Source organism: Cynocephalus volans, chromosome 16 (genome assembly GCF_027409185.1).
Source record: "Cynocephalus volans isolate mCynVol1 chromosome 16, mCynVol1.pri, whole genome shotgun sequence".
Lineage (NCBI taxonomy): Eukaryota > Metazoa > Chordata > Mammalia > Dermoptera > Cynocephalidae > Cynocephalus > Cynocephalus volans.
In genome coordinates this window covers 16781481-16802500 of record NC_084475.1, presented here as the reverse complement: position 1 = coordinate 16802500, position 21020 = coordinate 16781481, and the positions used below count along the sequence as shown (strand labels likewise).

General features: G+C 45.1%; 1 protein-coding gene across 1 annotated transcript in view; it reads left to right on the top strand.

Annotated features, from left to right (window-relative positions):
- QRICH2 (glutamine rich 2) overlaps positions 1-21020 on the top strand; it is a 37375-nt gene that overhangs the window by 3870 nt on the left and 12485 nt on the right. The window contains exons 4-9 of the mRNA XM_063080378.1: positions 106-216; positions 14966-15766; positions 17432-17800; positions 18062-18340; positions 18572-19352; positions 19737-20600. Of these exons, the coding sequence (XP_062936448.1) occupies positions 106-216; positions 14966-15766; positions 17432-17800; positions 18062-18340; positions 18572-19352; positions 19737-20600 (3205 nt within the window). The remainder of the gene's footprint in view (positions 1-105; positions 217-14965; positions 15767-17431; positions 17801-18061; positions 18341-18571; positions 19353-19736; positions 20601-21020) is intronic.

Sequence of the window (21020 nt, the reverse complement as noted above, 5' to 3'; positions counted from 1 at the left end):
GGGCTGTGGAGGGACCCACCCAATCCTGTTAGCCTGGGTCTGTACCTAAAGCTTCCTGGGATTAAACTAGGGTGTGTGGGGGTGTGTGTTTTCTGTTATTGTCAGGAACATGTGGGCCGGAGGTTGACTTTGATACCTGATGGAGAAGAAGTCACCATGGTCACCTGGCAAGAGCTGGAGCAAGCGATTACTGATGGCTGGAGGGCCTCACAAGCGGTGAACAAATGGGGGGCCTGGGCAGTGGTCTTTGGTGGGGTCCCCAGAGCTTCTTTCTTTTTACACAGTATTCTGTTATATAGATGTTCATAATTTATTTCACAAGTTCCACACTATGGATATTTTAAATGTTTTTTCTAGTCTTTTTTTTTTTTTTTTTGGCAGCTGGCCAGTATGGGTATCCAGCCCTTGACCTTGCTGTAACTAAGTGAGCCAACCAGCCAGCCCTATTTTTTGCAATCTTATAACAATTGCTCCATGGTGACACTCAAATGTGTGAAAAGGATACATTCCTAGAAATGGAATGTGCACTTGTATCTTGGCTAGCTGTTGCCAAATTGCCTTCCATGGATTTTTTGTTGTTGTTTGTTTTTTGTCTTTTTGTGACCGGCCGCACTGCGCTCAGCCAGTGAGCAGCACACCGGCTATCCTTATATAGGATCCGAACCCGTGGGCGGGAGCACTGCTGCGCTCCCAACGCCGCACTCTCCCAAGTGTGCCACGGGGTCGGCCCGCCTTCCATCGATTTTATTCCAGTTTAGACTCCCACCAGCACCATGGGAGAGGACTCTTTCTGACATCTGCCCCAGTGCCATATGTCAGTACCCAATTTTTTGAGCTTTGCCAACTGATTGGATGGAAAACGGTACTTGAGTGCCATTTTAATTTCCTTTTGTAGGTTTTCAAACTTCCTTTACAGTCTGTCCAGAAATGCACAAGTCCCTTCGCTCTCAGTGGACCAAGCTGAGCAATTCTGGAAATAAAACCTCTGTAGGGGGCCCTTTGCTGATGGTGACTTTTGCACACAGGCATGCATCTGTCTGTTCTGAGACAGTGCACAGGATGACCAGATCGTTTTAAAATCCCCAACCTTTGTTCACCTGAATAAAATTAAACTGGATTATTTTTCAAAAAGGCCTTCAAAAATGAGGATTAGCTGCCCTTTTGGTCTTGACAATCCTTCTCCTGGCTTTGTGCAACTGGGTTACTCAAACAGGATCAGTAAACATTCTAGGGTACTTGAAAAAGTTTTCTGAAAAACAGAATTAAAAGATTATGTGAGTTTTTCCATGAATTTTTTTGAAGTACCAGCGTATGGGCAGGAGGGTGAAAGGCGGAAGCAGGGTGAAGAGTAAACCTTTTGGCGCCATCAAGTGGCCATCTGGGGGAGTGCAAAAATATTATCTGGGTACAAAAGACATCCTGCCAGTCTCCAAGACTCTTTTCTGAATTCCGGGCCCTCAGCGGAAAGGGGAATCAGGAAGAGTTGCAAGAGGACACTGCAAACAAAAGAAAAGTGGCCTAGAAAAAGGTGGCCTCTGCTTTCTCTGTTTATTCTTTAAAGCCAAAGCTTGTTTACACATCCCAGTATTAAAAAAAAAAAAAAAAAAACCCTTTACTTTTTACTTACATTTTCACTTCTACAGAGGTAAGAAAGCATCAGTGTTTTGACTGTTGATCCTAATCGTGAACAACTCCAGAAGCAAGAGAGAATAAATATGAATATTAACAAGCTCTGGTAATGGCAAGTTCAGCCTCTGCACCGACCATAGTGAAAGCGACAGGGAGTTTCTCTACCTTTTTTTTTTTTTTTTTTTAAAGATGACTGGTAAGGGGATCTTAACCCCTGACTTGGTGTTGTCAGCCCCACGCTCACCCAAGTGAGCTAAGTGGCCATCTCTATATAGGATCCGAACTCGTGGCCTTGGTGTTATCAGCACCGCACTCTCCTGAGTGAGCCACGGGCCGGCCCGAGTTTCTCTACCTTAAGCCGAGAACATACGATGCATGTTCTAGATTGCATGGCTGGAAGGACCCTTTAACGTAAATATGAAGTCAGGATTTTAAAACTGGGTGTTTCTCAGGTCAATTCTGGGTTTTGGCAGACGATGGTAACTGTAAGGCATGGGGAGGTGCCCCACCTGCCCGCATCGTGAGTGGAGAGCCTAGACTGAACAGAGGGCTTCGAGCACAGTGGTGCAGTGGGCACAGAGGAGAAACATTCCATGCTTTGCTACGTAGATATGAGAAAGGAGGCTGCCCATGTGGTAGCAACAGTGAAAGGAATTTAGGATGAAAGTGGAAGATGCCTATTCCAGGACTTGAATGTAAAAAAGGACATAAATCAGCTTTCTAACAGGCAGCCGAGCAGTCCTTCACAACGTGGCTCAGGTACCCAAAGATGATGCTGCAGCTGCTCCTGCTTTCCTCCCTCCATCCTCACCCCTTCCCTCCGCCTCCCCCCTCCTCCTTTTAATGGTTAAGAAAGATTAAAAGATTTACTGTAACCAGGGAGACCCAACCCTAGAGCTTTAGCCCAAACTTGCTTAAAGGAGGAAAAAGCTTCTTCAGTTTCCCCTGACCGAGGTAATGAATCTAAGTGCCAGCTAGCTCAACTGTGGCAGGCATGTAACAATGGAAGAATTTAACAATCTTCCAGTGACCATTTTACTAGGTCCAGGGACCTCGAAGACAGGTATTCTCTTGCAGAAATAGCATGCCCAAAGTAAAGGACATTTTTCTCTTTGAAGCTTTTGTGACAGGCTAAACAAAGTAGAAAACTCTTCTTTATAGGCATCCATCGAGGGAGAGGCAGTAAAAGTCTTTAACATACTGGACAAGTTTAAAATGGCCAGAAGACAATATTACCCTTTGTTGTAATCTTGAGGAATCCAGGCCCAAATCTCCTGGGACCCTGAAGGCAAAAATTGGAGAGCACGACAAAGATAGAAAGCAGGATGAGCAGGAATCTCCCCATGGAAACACTTTGCTGTCCGTGGAATGCATGCTGGTTAAGTCACCAGAGTAGGAGCTTTGGATAGTAAAGTAATATTCCTGTATTAATTGAACCAAAATCTGGAACAAAACTACGTAATACATATTTTGAGAATATTGGGGAAATTGGGGTCTTATAAGGAGCTCTGGTTGGAATTAGGATTCCTGAGGTGGGGATTGGAGGGGGAATGTCTATCTGAGAATCAATGAATATATTTTGAGTCAAAATGCATTTCTTTGAAGCCCCTCCACTGTTAGCCTGTTTGGTTACAATTACCATTTGGGTTTCTTCTACTTTGGGACTGAAAGAATAGTGAAGCAATTTAGGAAAAGGGCTTCACAAGATTGAACCTGGTTTTAACTAACTGGGCAAAAGAGTAAGTCTGACTTCATGGCACATCCCCAGGAAAACAAGTATTGGTTAGAGCATGGTGTTGTAATACCAAGGTCAAGGGTTTGCATCCCCCTACCGGCCAGCACCAACCCCCCCTCCCCCAAACCAAAAGGAAGACAGAGAATTTTGTATTGTACTGAGCTCACGGAAATAGCAGGGTGTGGGGTAGGGATTTCGGTGAGGTCAGTAAGGCTAGAAAGCCCCAGTTCAGGAGGGATGGCTGGATGCCTCAGGCTAGAGAGTTAATCCTATATCTTGATTGTTCAGGGGATCACAACCTAACAGGTTAACAGAGCAGGAAGGGCTTAAGTGCAGCTTGAATCAAAATATATTCACTGATTTTTGATGGCTGGCTGGTACAAGGATCATACCCTGGACCTTGGTGTTTTCAGCATCATGCTCTAACCAACTGAGCTACCTGGCCGGCCCTTATTCATTGATTCTAAGATGGATATCCCCCTCCTCTATTTTAACATCTCTGAAATCACGATGTGTCTTGGAGTTGGTGGCATTTTATAATTAATTGTCAGGTACAAAAAATAATGGTGCATCTGAAAATGATACCATTTTAGGGGCTGGCCGATTAGCTCAGTTGGTTAGAGCTTGGTATTGATAACACCAAGGTCAAGGGTTCAGATCCCTATAGTGGCCAGCTGCCACACGCAAAAAAAAAAAAAAAAACCAAAAAAACGACACAGACCGTCTTAGATTTACTGAGATATGGAGAGAGACGGCATGAGACACATTTTGGTTAGTAAATTTTATGATATGGATGATCTCAGAAGGTGTGGGGAGTTAAGAAGTCATTGTAACATAGGGTGACATCTCTGACTCCAAAATTCTTCACTTGGGGGGTGCAGAGAGTAAGCGACAAAGCCACAGAGGGGTGTTTCTGTCTCCAGGTTTTCCTCACAGGGAGGGGCTGTGTGGCTGTCCTTTGGTTCTCTGGACATCTAGATGAGTCTGAAGTGTGGATTGTGTTAGGAGGTCAACAGTGACGCTGCTCATTCCCAGTTCCTTTCACCCTCGGAAACAACATGGGTTTCATTTGATGTAAAACTGCCAGTTTGAGGCCGGCCCGTGGCTCACTCGGTAGAGTGCGGTGCTGACAACACCAAGGCCACATGTTCGGATCCTATATAGGGATGGCCGGTTTGCTCACTGGCTGAGCATGGTGCTGACAACACCGAGCCAAGGGTTGAGATCCCCTTACCGGTCATCTTTTAAAAAAAAAAAAAAAAAAAACTGCCAGTTTGGGGCCAGCCTGTGGCTCACTTGGGAGAGTGCGGTGCTGATAACACCAAGGCCACGGGTTCGGATCCTATAAAGGGATGGCTGGTTAGCTCACTTGGGAGAGCGTGGTGCTGACAACACCAAGTCAAGGGTTAAGATCCCCTTACCAGACATCTTTAAAAAAAAAAATGCCAATTTTTCTAGGATCCTATTTCTCCCCCTACCTCTGTAGCTATTATGTCCATTTTTCAAGAATTCCAAAGTGTTCTGTAAAAACCATGACTCTGGTTTTCGTCACTGTGGTGGGCTGAATGATAGTCCCCCAAGATATCCACGTCCTCATCCCCAGAACCTGGAAATGTTGCCTTACGTGGCAAAAGGGACTTTGCAGATGTGGTGAAGTTAGGAATCTCGAGGTGGAGAGATTAGCCTGGGTCATCCAGGTGGGTCCAACGACATAATCACAGAGGTCTTTATAAGAAGGAGATACTGCTACAGAAGAGCAGAGGGTGACATGGTCAAAGTCAAGGAAAGCTGGCAACCATCACAAGCTGAAGGAAACAGCCCTGCCAGCACCTTGGCTTTTGCCCAGTGAAACTGGTTTTGGACTTCTGACGTTCTGCACCGTAAGATGACAGATTTGTGTATTTTTTTTCTTTTTCTTTTTTTCTTTTTTTTCTTTTTTTGTGCTGGCCAGTACAGGGATTGAACTCTGGACCTTGGTATAAATTTGGTGTTTTAAGCCACAAAGTTTATAGTCATTTGTTACAGCAGCCATAAGAAACACATACAGTCCCCTTTTTCCTCTTGAGACATTTCATGAATGACCAGCTCGTCTTATGAGTTTTGCTGAATTTTTTCTGCCATCTTTTGTTATAAAAATAACTGAACTTTGGCTTCCGGAGTGATTTTCTGACACTGGCAACGCTTTGGTGTCTGCTAAAGACTTGCTTTAAAAGTCTTTCTGTGGCATCAGTTTCCTTTCCTCCTTTGTTCCATTTGCAGTGATTGATTTTAGGTCCAGTAGGCCTTTCTAGGGCACAAGTTGTAGGCAGAGCTCTAAGCCACCAAGATTCCTGCCCCCTAGTGTACACTCTGTTTAATCCCCTCCCGTTGGGTATGTGCAGAACCCAATTGACTTTGAATTCATCTAAGAGAGATTGTGCTGGGCAGACTTGACCTAATCAGGTGAGCCATTTTAAAAAATGTGAAGCATCAGAGAGATGTGCAAACTGCCTATGGGGGCCCTGCAGCTAGGATCCGAGGACAACCTCTAGGAATTGAGAGTCATCTCTGGCCAACAGCCAGCAAGAAAACAGAGACCTCAGCCATACAACCCCCAGGAGCTGAATTCTGGCAACAATCTGAATAAGTTTGGAAGTGGACCCCTGGGCCTCAGATGAGACCATAGCTTGTCCAATACCTGGATTGCAGACTGTGAGACCCTAGCTACCACGTGTCCAGGCTCATGACCCACAAAACCATCATGAGATAATAAACTTGTGTTGTTAAGGTTGCTATGTTTCTGGTAATTTGTTATGCAACAATACAGAAGGAACACAAGATACTTGAATAGTGTTCTTATTGAGTGATTTTGAGCAGCGCTGAGAGTAGCCCCAGGGCTGGGACAATTTGCTGCTATGACGGTGCTGCTGTGCCTCTGAAGAGGCAGTTTTGACCTCAGAGGGAAGTATCATGCCTCCAGATTGGGAAAGCTCTGACCAGGTAAAGTTCCAAGACATTGTAAATATCTCATTCTTCCTGAAATTTTGTAGGTTCTTTGAGAGTAGTAGGAATTGCTTTGCTGGGATTTTAAGGTCTCCCAGTATCCAGGGAAGGGGCACTACAAGTGGGGTGATGCCCTTGCCATCCTGGCCAGAGAATTCCCTAAAAAGAGCTGGTACGTTTGCACTATTATAGGTGCTGGCCAATGGATTTGGCTCAAATTGCAGATTTAAGATTGTAATCATCTGAATGTGGACTCTGACTACAAATGATTGTAAGGGCTCACAATGCAGCCTCTGGTCAGGGTTAGTACTGAGTGAGAGAGACGGCACCACTGGCTGTGGTTTATGGAGAGGCATATTTTTAATAATAGGGTGGAGGGGGGATTCCCACTAAAATAAACCTGCAATATCCTGTGCTGCCTTTGTGTAAAAAAAAAATAAAAAGCTTTATTGAGGTGTAATTGTCATACAATAAATTGCACATATTTAAAGTGTATTTTGACATACATCTGCATGTGTGAAACCATCACTACGATCAACATGAGATGTACCAAAATGTGCAATAAACTTCAGAAAGCACCCTTTGTACTTGGCTCCCTTCCTACCGCTTCCTCATTCCCAGGCAACCACTGACCCGCTTCCTAGCACTATAGCATAGTTTGCATTTTCTAGATTTTTTTTTTTTTTTTTGGTGGCTGGCCAGTGCACTATCTGAATCCTTGACCTTGGTAGTATAACATTATGCTCTAACCAACTGAGCTAACCGGCCAGCTCTAGAATTTTATATCAGTGGAGTCATACAGTAGGTACTCTCTTTTGTCTGGCTTCTTTCACTCAGCATAAATATTTGAGATTCATCCCTGTGGTTGCATATATTAGCAGTTCATTCCCTTTTATTGCCAAGTAGCACTCTATTATGTGGATATACCACTATTTATTTGTGCATTCATTAGCTGGTGGATATTGAGGTTGTTTCTGGTTTGTGGCTTGCAATAGTCTATTTTGTGTTGGTTCTAACAAAATACTTGAAACGGGGTGATGTATAAGAAAATGAAATTTATTGCTTACAGTTTCTGAGGCTGGGAAGTCCAAAGTTCATCTGGTGGTAGCGAAAGTGACCCAGGGGTCTCACGTTGCAAGATGGTGGAAGCAGAGAGAGCAGAGAGTAACCTCTTCATTCACTCTCTTTTTAAAGCCCTCAGAACAACTCCCTATTTTTAGTCCATACATTATGGCACGGTCCTACAATCCAATCACCTCTTCAAGGCTCCATCTTTCAATTACCGTAATAGGATTTCCCATCCTCTTAACAGTCACAGTGGGGACCAAGTTTCTAATACATAAAATTTAGGGGACACAGTTCAAGCTCCAGTGAGTTTGGGGGGACATAATTCAATCCACTACAGGGCTATTAAATAAAGCTGCTGTGAACATTCGCACACAAGTCTTTGGATGTGTGCTTTCATTTCTCTTAGACAAATACCTAGGCGCGGAATGGCTGGGCCACATGGTAGGGGTATGTTTAACTTTTTAAGAAACTGCCAAACTGTTCTCCGGAGTGGCTGTACCATTCTGCATCTCCACGAGCAGGGTCTGAGAGCTCCTGTTGCTATCTATACATCTTCACCCATAGTTGGCATGATCAGTCTTTTTAATTTCACCCTTTCTAGTAGGTGTGTAATGGTATTTCATTGTGGTTTTAATTTGCATTTCCCTAATTACTAATGATTTTGACCATCTTTTTTCATTTGCCATCTGTATATCTTCTTCGATGAAGTGTCCAAATATTTTGTCCATGGGCCGAGCCCGTGGCACACTTGGTAGAGTGCTGCGCTGGCAGCGCGGCGACACTCCCGCCGCGGGTTCGGATCCTATATAGGACTGACCGGTGCACTCACTGGCTGAGTGCCGGTCACGAAAAAACAAAAAAAAAAAAAAAAAAAAAGACAAATATTTTGTCCATTTAAAAAATTGGGTTGTTTGGGCCGGTCCGTGGCTCACTCGGGAGAGTGCAGTGCTGATAACACCAAGGCCACGGGTTCAGGTCTCTATATAGGGATGGCCGGTTCACTCACTGGCTGAGCGTGGTGCTGACAACACCAAGTCAAGGGTTGAGATCCCCTTACTGGTCATCTTTAAAAAAAACAAACAAAAAAATTGGGTTGTTTGTTTTCTTTTCTTTTCTTTTCTTTTTTTTTTTTTTTTGGTGGCTGGCTGGTACAGAGATCTGAACCCTTGACCTTGGTGTTGTCAGCACCACACCCTGACCAACTGAGCTAATTGGCCAGCCCCTGTTTTCTTATTATTGAGTTTTAAGAGTTCTTTATATATTCTGGATACAAGTCCTCTATTCGATGTATATTTTTAAAAGATTTTCTCTCATTCTGTGGCTCTTTATTCTCTCTTTTTTTTTTTTTTTTTGGCTCTTTATTCTCTTAACAGTGACTTTTGAAGAGCAGAATTTTTGGTTTTGATAAACTCCAGCTTATCGATTTATTATTTTATGGATGATGCTTCAGATGTTGTATCTAAGAAATTTTTGCCTAATGCAGGGTCACGAAGATTTTTCTCGTGTGTTTTCTTCTAGAAATCTTATCACTTTAAGTTTTATATTTAGGTCCATGATTCATTTTGAGTTAATTTTCATACCTAGTGTGAGACAGGGATCCAAGCTGACTATTTGCATGTGGATATCCAGTTGTTCCGACACCATTTATTGAAAAACATATCCCTTCTCCACTAAATTGCCTTTGAACCTTTGTCAAAAAATCAGTTATCTGGGCTGGCCGGTTAGCGCAGTTGGTTGGAGCATGGTGCAGGTAACACCAAGGTCCAGGGTTCCACCCCTGTCCCTGCCGTCCAACAACAACAAAAAGGAACATCAGTTGTCCATATACAAGGATGTTTAAGTTTATTTCTGGGATATATGAAGAGTCTTCGAAAAGTTGATGGAAAGATTCATAATTGGCTTTTAATTTCATTTTTCCACAAACTTTTTGAAGTACCCTCATATATTCTGTTCCATTTATCTACTTGTCTGTCTTTACACCAACACTGTCCTGTTTTGATTATCGTTTTAATTATCGTAATTTTATAATAATTTGGGGGGGGTTGGCAGCTGGCTGGTATGGGGATCTAAACCCTTGACCTTGGTATTATAACCTCATGCACTAACCCACTGTGCTAACCAGCCAGCCCTAATAATTCTTGAAATCAGATGGTATTAATCCTCCACTTTTGTTCTTTTTCAGAGTTTTTGGCTCATCTAGGTAATTTGCATTTCCCTCTCAATTTTAGGATCAACTTTTCAGTTTCTAAAAACATCCTGCTGAGATCTCGACAAGGATTGTGTTCAATCTAAACGTTACGTTGAGGAGTATTAACAGCGCCGAGTCTTGGAACTCATAAGCACAGTATATCTCCCTATTTACTTAGGTCTTCTTTAATTTATGTCAAAAATATTTTGTAGTTTTTATTGTATAGGTCTTTAGCATCTTATGTCAGATTTATCCCTAATTATTTTATATTTTTGGTGCTATTATGGATATTTTGGTTTTTTATTTCAATTTCTCCTTTTTTTTTTTTTCAAAGATGACTGGTTAGGGGATCTTAATGCTTGACTTGGTGTTGTCAGCACCACACTCTCCCAAGTGAGCAAACCGGCCATCCCTATATAGGATCCGAACCCGCGGCCTTGGTGTTGTCAGCACCACACTCACCTAGTGAGTGAACCAGCCATCCCTATATAGGGATCCGAACCCGCGGCCTTGGTTTTATCAGCACCGCACTCTCCCGAGGGAGCCACAGGCCGGCCCTTTATTTCAATTTCTAATTCTTCTTGCTAATACATAAAAATACAATTGGTTTTTGGTTTTTCTTTTGGGGGGCAGCTTGCTGGTATGGGGACCCGAGCCTTGGTGGTTATCAGCACCGCACTCAGACCAAGTGAGCTAACTCAGCAGCCCTACAACTGGTTTTTGTAGATTGATCATATATCCTGCAAAGTTGCTAAATTCACTTAATTTTAGTAGCTTTTTTTAAAAAAGGTTTTGTTGGATTTTCTGTATAGACAATAAAGTCCTCTCAGAGTAAAGATAGTTTTACTTCTCCCTTTCCAATCGGGCTACCTTGTCTTTTTCATGCCTGATCGTACTGGCTAAGACCTCCAGTTCAAAGCTGAATAGAATTGATGGGCTAAACATTTCTGTCTTGTTTCTGACCTGAGGGGAGAAATTAAGATGTCAGCTGTAGATTTTTCATAAATGCCCTTTATCAGATTGAGGAAATTCCCTTCTATTCCTAGTGTGCTGAGAGTTTTTGTCAGGAATGGATTCTAGATTTTGTCAAATGCTTTTTCTGTCTATTAGGATAATTATATGGGTTTTCCTTTCTAGTTATTTAATATAGTAAATTGCATTTATTGATTTTTTGAATATCAAACCAACATTGTATTCCTGGGATAAACCCCGGTTGGTCATGATTTTCATACGTTGTTGGCTTCAATTTGCTAATTTAAAAGTTTGCATCTGTATTCACAAGGGATATTGGTCTGCAGTGTCTTTTTCTTGTAATGTCTCCATCTGATTTTGGTATTGGGGTGATGCTGGTCTCAGAATGAGATGGGAAGGTCCATCCTCTTTAATTTTCTGGAAGACTTTGTATAATTTGGTATTATCTCTTTCTCAAATGTTTGATAGAATTCATAAGTGAAGCCATTTGGGCATGAAGGGCTTTTGTGGGTAGGGTTTGTTTATTTTCTTTAATGGATTTTATTTTTTAGGACAGTTTTAGACAGAAAAATTAAGCAGATAGTACAGAGTTCCCATATACAGCCCCCACCCCACATACAGTTTCCCCTGTTGTTAGCATCTTGCATTAATATGGCACATTTGTTATAATTTTTTTTTTTTTTTTTAAAGATGACCGGTAAGGGGATCTTAACCCTTGACTTGGTGTTGTCAGCACCACGCTCTCCCAAGTGAGCCAACTGGCCATCCCTACATAGGTATCTGAACCCGTGGACTTGGTGTTATCAGCACCACACTCTCCCGATTGAGCCACGGGCCGGCCCACATTTGTTATAATTAATGAACCAATGTGGATGCATTATTAACTAACAACCAGTTTATTCACAGTCCTTTAGTTTTTATCTAAAGTCCTTATTCTGTTGCAAGATACCACATTATATTTAGCTGCCATGATCTCCTCAGGCTCCTCTTTGGCTGTGACAGTTTCTCAGACTTGCCTTGATTTTGAAAATCTTGACAGTTTTTTTTGTTTTGTTTTGTTTGTTTTTGTCCTTTTCGTGACCGGCACTCAGCCAGTGAGTGCACCGGCCATTCCTATATAGGATCCGAACCCGCGGCGGGCGCGCCGCGCTCCCAGCGCTGCACTCTCCCGAGTGCGCCACGGGCTGGGCCCAAACGCAAAGCCCGAAAATCTTGACAGTTTTGAGGAGTACTGGTCGTGTATGCTATAAAGTGTCCCTTTATTGGAATTCGTCTGCTATTTTTCTCATGATAAGACTGGAGTTATTAGCTTTGGGGCAGAAGATCACAGAGTAAAGTGCCATTATCGTCACATCATATCAAGAGCACATATGAAGCATCTTCAGAATGTTCATGGAAAATGGATATTATGAAAAAGCAATGCATGGATTGCACGTGTGTGACCTTTCTAGATTCCCAGTGATAAGTTGGATATTTTCAGAGCTCCCTCTGGACATCTCATTTTCCAGATTCTCCGTTTAAGTTTTTTGGCCAGTGTCTTGTTTTCCCATTTGGTAGCACTGTCTCAGGCAGCTGTGATGTAAAACAATTGTCACTGGTAGTATTGGAAAAACGTGCTTGGTATAGGGCTTCTCACTGAGTGAACTCTGAATCAGGTCAAAGAAAAACAAGCCCTTTGAATGGGGCTTTTCCACAGAACTGCAAGACAAATTATGACAACGCTCTGGGAAACGGACTTTTTTGGGAGCTCCAAATCTGCTCTGCCCCTCCAGTGATGGGGAAAGGGGCTGAGAATAGGGCAGCTGAGAACACCGTGGAGCTCGCTGTGCTGAGATCCAGCCATCTTTATTGAACAAACGCTTCTCAGATGTTTGCAAGCCTTTGATTAATTTCCGAAATTCAGAAAAGTTGATTTTGACCATTTTTGCAGTGTTTTTACGGCTTTTATGGAGGAGCAGTTTCAGACGTTCTTAGCCATTCTGAAAGGGCTTCTCGCTTTCAGTTTTGAAAGATATTTCTGTCTGGTGTGGAATTCTCAGTTGATGGATTTCACTTACATTAAAGATGTCGCTTCACTGTCCTCTTGCCTGCAGTTTCCAGTGAGCAATCTTCTGTCACGTTGAATTTTGTTCTTATGCCACATACCTTTTTTTTTTTTTTTTCCTAGCTGCTTTTGAGATTTTCTCTTTATTAATGGTTTTGAGCAATTTATGATGTGCCATTTGTCATGGTCTTCGTCATTTCTGTGCTTGGGGTGCACTGAGCTCTATAGTTAGTACAGTATTTCTGAGTTTATAGTTTTCATCAAGTTATAAAATGTTCAAAGTTATCTGGCAACTCACTGATGCTACTCTCATTTTTAATTCCTTTTTCTCTCGGTTCATTTTGTATAGTTTCTATCGCTATGCCTTCAAGTTCTACAATCTTTTTTCTGCAATGTCCAACCTGTCATTAATCTCATCCAGTGTATTCTGGTTTTTATTACCATAAGTTCAATTTGTCTTTTTAAAAAGCATATCTTTAACGTCTCTACTGTGCTTTTTTTTTTTTTTTTTTCAAAGATGACTGGTAAGGGGATCTCAACCCTTGGCTTGGTGTTGTCAGCACCACACTCAGCTCAGCCAGTGGCCATCCCTATATAGGGATCCGAACCCATGGCCTTGGTGTTATCAGCACTGCACTCTCCCGAGTGAGCCACGGGGTCGGCCCCTCTACTGTGCTTTTTGAACATAAGAAATACCGCTATAAAAGCTATTTTAATATCCTTCTCTTAATTATAACACTTGTGTTAGAATTGGTTTCAATTGGTTGAGTTATCTAATCATTACGGATCATGTTTTTCTGCCTCTACATAATCTTTGGTTGCCAGCCATTGTGAATTTTACTTTGTTGAATGCTGGATTGTGTGTGTGTGTGTGTGTGTGTGTGTGTGTGTGTGACTAGCTGGTTGTATTTCTTTCTTTCTTTCTTTTTTTTTTAAAGATGACCATAAGGGGATCTTAACCCTTGACTTGGTGTTGTCAGCACCACGCTCTCCCAAGTGAACCATGCGCCAGCCCTTGGTTGTATTTCTATAACTCTTCTTGAGATTTTTCCCCCAAGATGCAGATACTTGAAAATACTTCAGTCCTTTCAGGTCCTGCTTTAATGACTTTATGATTTGTTAGGCGGGTCCATGGCACTGTTCCGTCTAGGGCTGATTATTCTCCACTTCTGAAGCAATACCTTTGTGAGTACTCTATGCTGTGCCCCTTGGATGATTAGTTTTTCCAAACCGGCTGGTAAAAACAGGTGCTGTTCCCAAACCCAGGAGAGTCTGGACACTGTTCCTTTTAGCTTGGCAGATAGTTTTTCCCCCAACCTTGGGTAGTCTCCTCACATGTATGTGCCGGTCATTTCTGTGCTGAATACTTGAGGGGACCTTCCACAGATCTCTGGAGTTATCTCTCTCTGCATCTCCTTTCTTTCTGATAACTCTATCCTGTAAGCTCTAGTTGCCTTAATCTCCCTGAATGCTCAGCTCTGTTTCCTCAACTCAGGGAGTCTGCAGGGCTCCACCTCAGTTTCCACTCCCTGCACCGCAGCCTGGGAACTCTACCATAGCAGTAAGCTGAGGCAATAATAGGGCTCACATAGTTTTTTTCCTCTACCCCTCAGAAAATGCTATCCTCTGTTACCTGATATCCAGCGTCTAGAAAACAACTGTTTCACAGTTTTTTGTTACTATAGCTAGGAGGGTAAATGCAATCCCTGTGACTCCATCTTGGCTGGAAATGGAAATAGTCCATTATTTTTTAGTGGATTCACAGTGTTCTACTGTAGGGGTGTACCATAAATATATCTGTCCCCTATTGATAATCTCTTCTCATAAACAATGCTGCAGACTCCATCTTTGTATGCATATGTTTTGTGAGAGTTCATAGAGAAAATTCCTATCTATGGAATTTCTCAGTCCAAGGATTTGTGCATTTACATTTTAAATATGTGGTTTATTTACTCTCCAGTGTACAATTTTACCATTGGCAAGGAACCAACAATGGGGCAGACTTTATATTTTAAACTTAACAAATTAGTTATGCCCCTTATATATAGACTCAGTGAAAGTCCAGAGGATGACTTGTATTTTTAAGTTTTCCCCCATCTTTTATGAAGGAAATTACATGTTATGATGCTATTTGCAAATGTGCAGATTCTCAAAAATATGAAGACCTATTCTTTAAGAATTTCAAAGTCTTTCTTTATGCCCAGCTTCATTTTTAGGGGCAGAGGGGTTTTTTTCTACAAGGGCCCTAAATCATCCTAGTCAGATATCCCAGATTTCCTTCCTTCCACCTCTTATAGTGTGTATTTTTGACTTGTAGTTACTGATTTCCTTCTTCTTCTTCAACTAGGGCTCAGAAACATCTACAGGACTTCCTAAGCACAAAGGGCAGACTTCCTTAACATCAAATGATACAACTCCAAGTGGAGCCTCCACTAAGCATCCAAGTACTGACGAGGCTCTGGATTCTGCTGGTGGTTTTGGCACAGATCAGACCTTATCAGGATCCGCTGGCATAGTATACCCCTCTGAAGGGGTTACTAGCAGGGAACAAAGCAGGGGCCCCTCTTCTACTGTTTCTATAAGTAGAGAACAGTACCCAAGGGCCCGTGATGAAGCTGGCATGCCAAGACCCCATCAGCCTCCCGCATCCCAGTTCAGAGGAGAGTCAGATCGGCACCCGAGTAGAGGGCATTTTACCTCAGCACATCCAAGAAGAGAGGAACAAGATGCACACACTGGCCTAGTTCAACAGGACTTAACCTCAGCCAGAGATCATCATTATGTGCACCCAGATCAGCACAGTGCAGTGCCCATTAGCCAGGGTCAAGTCTATCAAAGGCCAGATCATCATGGATTAGGACCGTTTGGCATGGATCATCCTGGATTTCTACATCCTAGCACTTATTCACATGGTGTGGTGCCCCACAGCGTGCGTCAGCTTGGTGTGCTACCACCTGAAACAAATGATCAGGGATTGGTACCAGTCGGCATGGATCAGCATGGATTTGTAACATTAGGCACAGATCAGCATGGACTGGTATCCCCTGGCATGGATCAGCAAGGATTGGGCCTACCTGGCGTAGATCAGCATGGATTGGTTCCATCTTACACAGATCAGCATGGTTTGGTATCACCTGGTTTGATGCAAGTTAGTGCAGATCAGCGAGGTTATGTACAGCCCAGTCTGGAAGCATCTGGCTTTATACAACCTGGCACAGAGCAGCATGATTTGATCCAGTCTGGCAGAGATCAGCATGGTTTGGTGCAGCCTGGCTTAGATCAGCGTGGTTTGGTGCGACCTGGTGCATATCAGCCTAGAATGGTCCAAGCTGGTACATATCAGCCTGACTTGGTCCAATTTGGTGCAGATCAATTTGCTGTGGTGCAGCCTGGAATGGATCAGCCTGGCATGTTCCAACCTGGTGCAGATCGGCATGGTTTGGTACAACCTGGCACAGATCAGCGTGGTTTTGTGCAGCCTGGTGCAGGTCAACCTAGTTTGGCACCTCCTACTGCAGGTCAGCCTGGCTTGGTCCAACCTGATATATATGTACCTAGTTTGGCACAACCTGGTATAGGTCAGTATGGTTTAGCACAGCCTGGTGTGGAACAGCGTGGTTTGGTGCAGCCTGGTACACATCAGCCTGGCTTGGTCCAACCTGGTGTAGATCAGCATGGTTTGGTGAAGACTGGTGGATATCCACCTGGTCTGGTGCAATCTGGTGTAGATCAGCATGGTTTGGTCCACCCTAGAATGGATCAGAGTGGTCTGGTACAACCTGGTGCATTTACTGGTGGTTGGGTACAGCCCAATGTATATCCACCTGGGCTGGTGCAGCCTGATGCATATCCACCTGGTTTTGTACAGCCTAGTGCAGATCAACGTAGTTTGGTCCAACCTGGTATAGGTCAACGAGGTTTGCTTCAGCCAGGAGTCAATCAACATGGTTTTGTGCAGCCTGGTGTAGATAAGTTTGGCTTGGTGCCACCTGGTACAGATCAGCATGGTTTGGTGCAACCTGGTGCAGGTCAGTTTGGTTTAGTGCAACCTGAAATGGATCAGCATGGTTTGGTGCAACCTGGAATGGATCAGCATGGTTTGGTGCAACCTGGCACGGATCAGCATGGTTTGGTGCAACATGGCACGGATCAGCATGGTTTGGTGCAACCTGGAATGGATCAGCATGGTTTGGTGCAACCAGGCATCGATCAGCATGGTTTGGTGCAACCTGGCATCGATCAGCATGGTTTGATGCAACCTAAAATAAATCAGCATGGTTTGGTGCAACCTGGCATGGATCAGCATGGTTTGGTGCAACCTGGCATCGATCAGCGTAGTTTGGTGCAACCTAGAATAGATCAGCGTGGTTTGGTGCAACCTAGCATGGATCAGCGTGGTTTGGTGCAACCTGGCATGGATCAGAGTAGTTTGGTGCAACCTAGAGAGGATCAGCATGGTTTGGTGCAACCTGGCATGGATCAGTGTGGTTTGGTGCAACCTAGAGTGGATCAGCATGGTTTGGTGCAACCTGGCACGGATCAGCATGGTTTGGTGCAACCTGGCATGGATCAGCGTGGTTTGGTGCAACCTGGCATGGATCAGCATGGTTTGGTGCAACCTAGAATAGATCAGCGTGGTTTGGTGCAACCTGGCATAGATCAGAGTAGTTTGGTGCAACCTAGAGAGGATCAGCGTGGTTTGGTGCAACCTGGCATGGATCAGCGTGGTTTGGTGCAACCTAGAGTGGATCAGCGTGGTTTGGTGCAACCTGGCATAGATCAGAGTAGTTTGGTGCAACCTAGAGAGGATCAGCGTGGTTTGGTGCAACCTGGCATGGATCAGCGTGGTTTGGTGCAACCTAGAGTGGATCAGCGTGGTTTGGTGCAACCTGGCACGGATCAGCATGGTTTGGTGCAACCTGGCACGGATCAGCATGGCTTGGTGCAACCTGGCACAGATCAGCATGGTTTGGTGCAACCTGGCATGGATCAGCATGGCTTGGTGCAACTTGGCACGGATCAGCATGGTTTGGTGCAACCTGGCACGGATCAGCATGGTTTGGTTCAACCTGGCACGGATCAGCATGGCTTGGTGCAACCTGGCACGGATCAGCGTGGTTTGGTGCAACCTGGCATGGATCAGCGTGGTTTGGTGCAACCTGGCATGGATCAGCGTGGTTTGGTGCAACCTGACATCGATCAGCGTGGTTTGGTGCAACCTGGCATGGATCAGCATAGTTTGGTGCAACCTAGAATAGACCAGCGTGGTTTGGTGCAACCTGGCATGGATCAGCATAGTTTGGTGCAACCTAGAATAGATCAGCGTGGTTTGGTGCAACCTGGCATCGATCAGCATAGTTTGGTTCAACCTGGCATGGATCAGCATGGTTTGGTCCAACCTAGAATAGACCAGCGTGGTTTGGTGCAACCTGGCATGGATCAGCATGGTTTCGTGCAACCTGGCATGGATCAGAGTAGTTTGGTGCAACCTGGCATGGATCAGCGTGGTTTGGTGCAACCTGGCATGGATCAGCGTGGTTTGGTGCAACCTGGCACGGATCAGCGTGGTTTGGTGCAACCTGGCATCGATCAGCATGGTTTGGTGCAACCTGGCATGGATCAGCGTAGTTTGGTGCAACCTGGCATCGATCAGCATGGTTTGGTGCAACCTGGCATGGATCAGCATGGTTTGGTGCAACCTGGCATGGATCAGCCTAGCTTGGTGCAATCTGGCATCGATCAGCCTAGTTTGGTGCAACCTAGAATAGAGCAGCGTGGTTTGGTGCAACCTAGAATAGATCAGCATGGTTTGGTGCAACCTGGCATGGATCAGCATGGTTTGGTGCAACCTGGCATCGATCAGCATAGTTTGGTGCAACCTAGAATAGAGCAGCATGGTTTGGTGCAACCTAGAATAGATCAGCGTGGTTTGGTGCAACCTAGAATAGATCAGCGTGGTTTGGTGCAACCTGGCGTGGATCAGAGTGGTTTGGTGCAACCTAGAGTGGATCAGCGTGGTTTGGTGCAACCTGGAATAGATCAGAGTGGTATGGTGCAACCTGGCGCTGATGAACATGGTTTGGTGCAACCTGGCATGGATCAGCGTGGTTTGGTTCAACCTAGAATGGATCAGCGTGGTTTGGTGCAACCTGGAGTTGATCAGCGTCGCTTGGTGCAACCTAGAATGGATCAGCATGGCTTGGTGCAACCTAGAATGGATCAGCATGGTTTGGTGCAACCTGGAGTGGATCAGCGTGGTTTGGCGCAACCTAGAATGGATCAGCGTGGCTTGGTGCCACCTGGACTGGATCAGCGTGGCTTGGTGCAACCTGGACTGGATCAGCGTGGCTTGGTGCAACCTGGAATGGATCAGCGTGGCTTGGTGCAACCTGGAGTGGATCAGCGTGGCTTGGTGCAACCTGGACTGGATCAGCGTGGCTTGGTGCAACCTAGAATGGATCAGCGTGGCTTGGTGCAACCTGGACTGGATCAGCGTGGCTTGGTGCAACCTAGAATGGACCAGCGTGGCTTGGTGCAACCTGGAGTGGATCAGCGTGGCTTGGTGCAACCTAGAATGGACCAGCGTGGCTTGGTGCAACCTGGACTGGATCAGCGTGGCTTGGTGCAACCTAGAATGGACCAGCGTGGCTTGGTGCAACCTGGAGTGGATCAGCGTGGTTTGGTGCAACCTAGAATGGATCAGCTTGGCTTGGTGCAACCTGGAGTGGACCAGCGTGGCTTGGTGCAACCTAGAATGGATCAGAGTGGCCTGGTGCAACCTGGGGCTGATGAGCGCGGCTTGGTACAACCTGGCGTGGATGATCATAGTTTGGTACAATCTGGCACAGATGAGCGTGGTTTGGTGCAATCTGGAGTGGATCAGAGTGGTTTGGTGCAACCTAAAGTGGATCAACATGGTTTGGTGCAACCTGGCACGGATGAGCATGGTTTGGTGCAACCTGGTGCAGATCAGCGTGGTTTGGTGCAACCTGGTGTAGATCCACATCGCTTGGTTCTTTCTGGTGCATATCCTCCTGGTTTGGTTCAGCCCGGTGCCTACCTGCCTGGTTTGGTGCAACCTGGTGCATATCCACCTGGTTTGGTACAACATGGTGCAGATCAGCGTGGTTTGGTGCAGCCTGGTTTCTATCCTCGTGGTTTGGTTCAACCTGGCGCATATCCACGTGGTTTGTTGCAGCCTGGAATGGATCAGCACAGTTTGAGACAACTTGGTGCAGATCAGCGAGACTTGATAGCACTAGACACACAGTTTCATGTCCCTCCAACATTCCAGGCAGGTCCTCGGAGTTTTATACTTCCACGCCCACATCAGCATGGTGTGGTACCTCCTGGCAGAGAGCAACATGGCCAGGTGTCACCACTCCTAGCCAGTCAAGGTTTGGTACCACCAGAGATATATCAGCAAGGTTTGATGCACCTTGGCACAGACCAGCGTGGCCCAAGACCATTAAGAACAGTCTTGGGATCTGCACGGCCAGATCCACAGCATTTGGTGTCACCTGGCCCAGATCAGCATGGCCAGGTATACGCAGGTGCAGGTCAACATGGCCATGCATACTCAAACTACCATGGCCCAGTGTATCCTGGCTATGGTGGTCCAGGGCAACTAGGTGTTGATCAACATGACCAGGAAGGTTTGGATCTAAATAGAATACGTGCCTCAACCCAAACTGGAACTCCTTCCCAGGCTGCCTCAGGCCAAGATGTCACCTTTCTCAGGAGCCCAGAGTCCCTTAGCCATCTCCAGCAAGTCTCACCAGAAAGGAGTGAGGTCCAGAGTGAGCGGCACGATTCCCTGGATAAAGTGGCTCCCAGCTTCCCTATGGCGGTGGAAACATTTCGTCTGATGGGAGAGCTCATCGGCCTCTATGTGGAGCTAAAGGATAACATGAGGACTCTGAACGAAGAGAAAGCTGGGCAGACTGATTTGGAGAAGATACAGTACCTGCTCACTCTGATGGGTGAGTGTCACTTGTCGATGGAGAAGAGACCATTGTCTTAGTTCTGAGTCGATTTCATCCTTTGCTCCCCCTGGCCTCAACTCCTGGCTACTGGACTTCTTCCTGAGTCCCTGAAAATAGGATGTCCATTCTTAGTCATTCTGGGTTTGCCCATAGCCCTCAGTGTCCAAGTGAATAGGTGGGCAAAGGATGGAACTAAACCAGTAGGATTGAAAGAGCCTCAGGAGAGGAATGAAGCAGGCTCTTAGGCCTTTGTCAGACCCTCTGGATGGCAGCTGGGAAACGCTGGGGTCCTGCAGAATGACAGCATAAGGAGGTGGGCGGGGAGAGAGAATGTTGAAGAATTAAAATTACCATTTGCCCATTTACAGCCCTAGGCCCAGAGAGTAATTCAGATTTTAGAGGTGGATGGAAACGGGC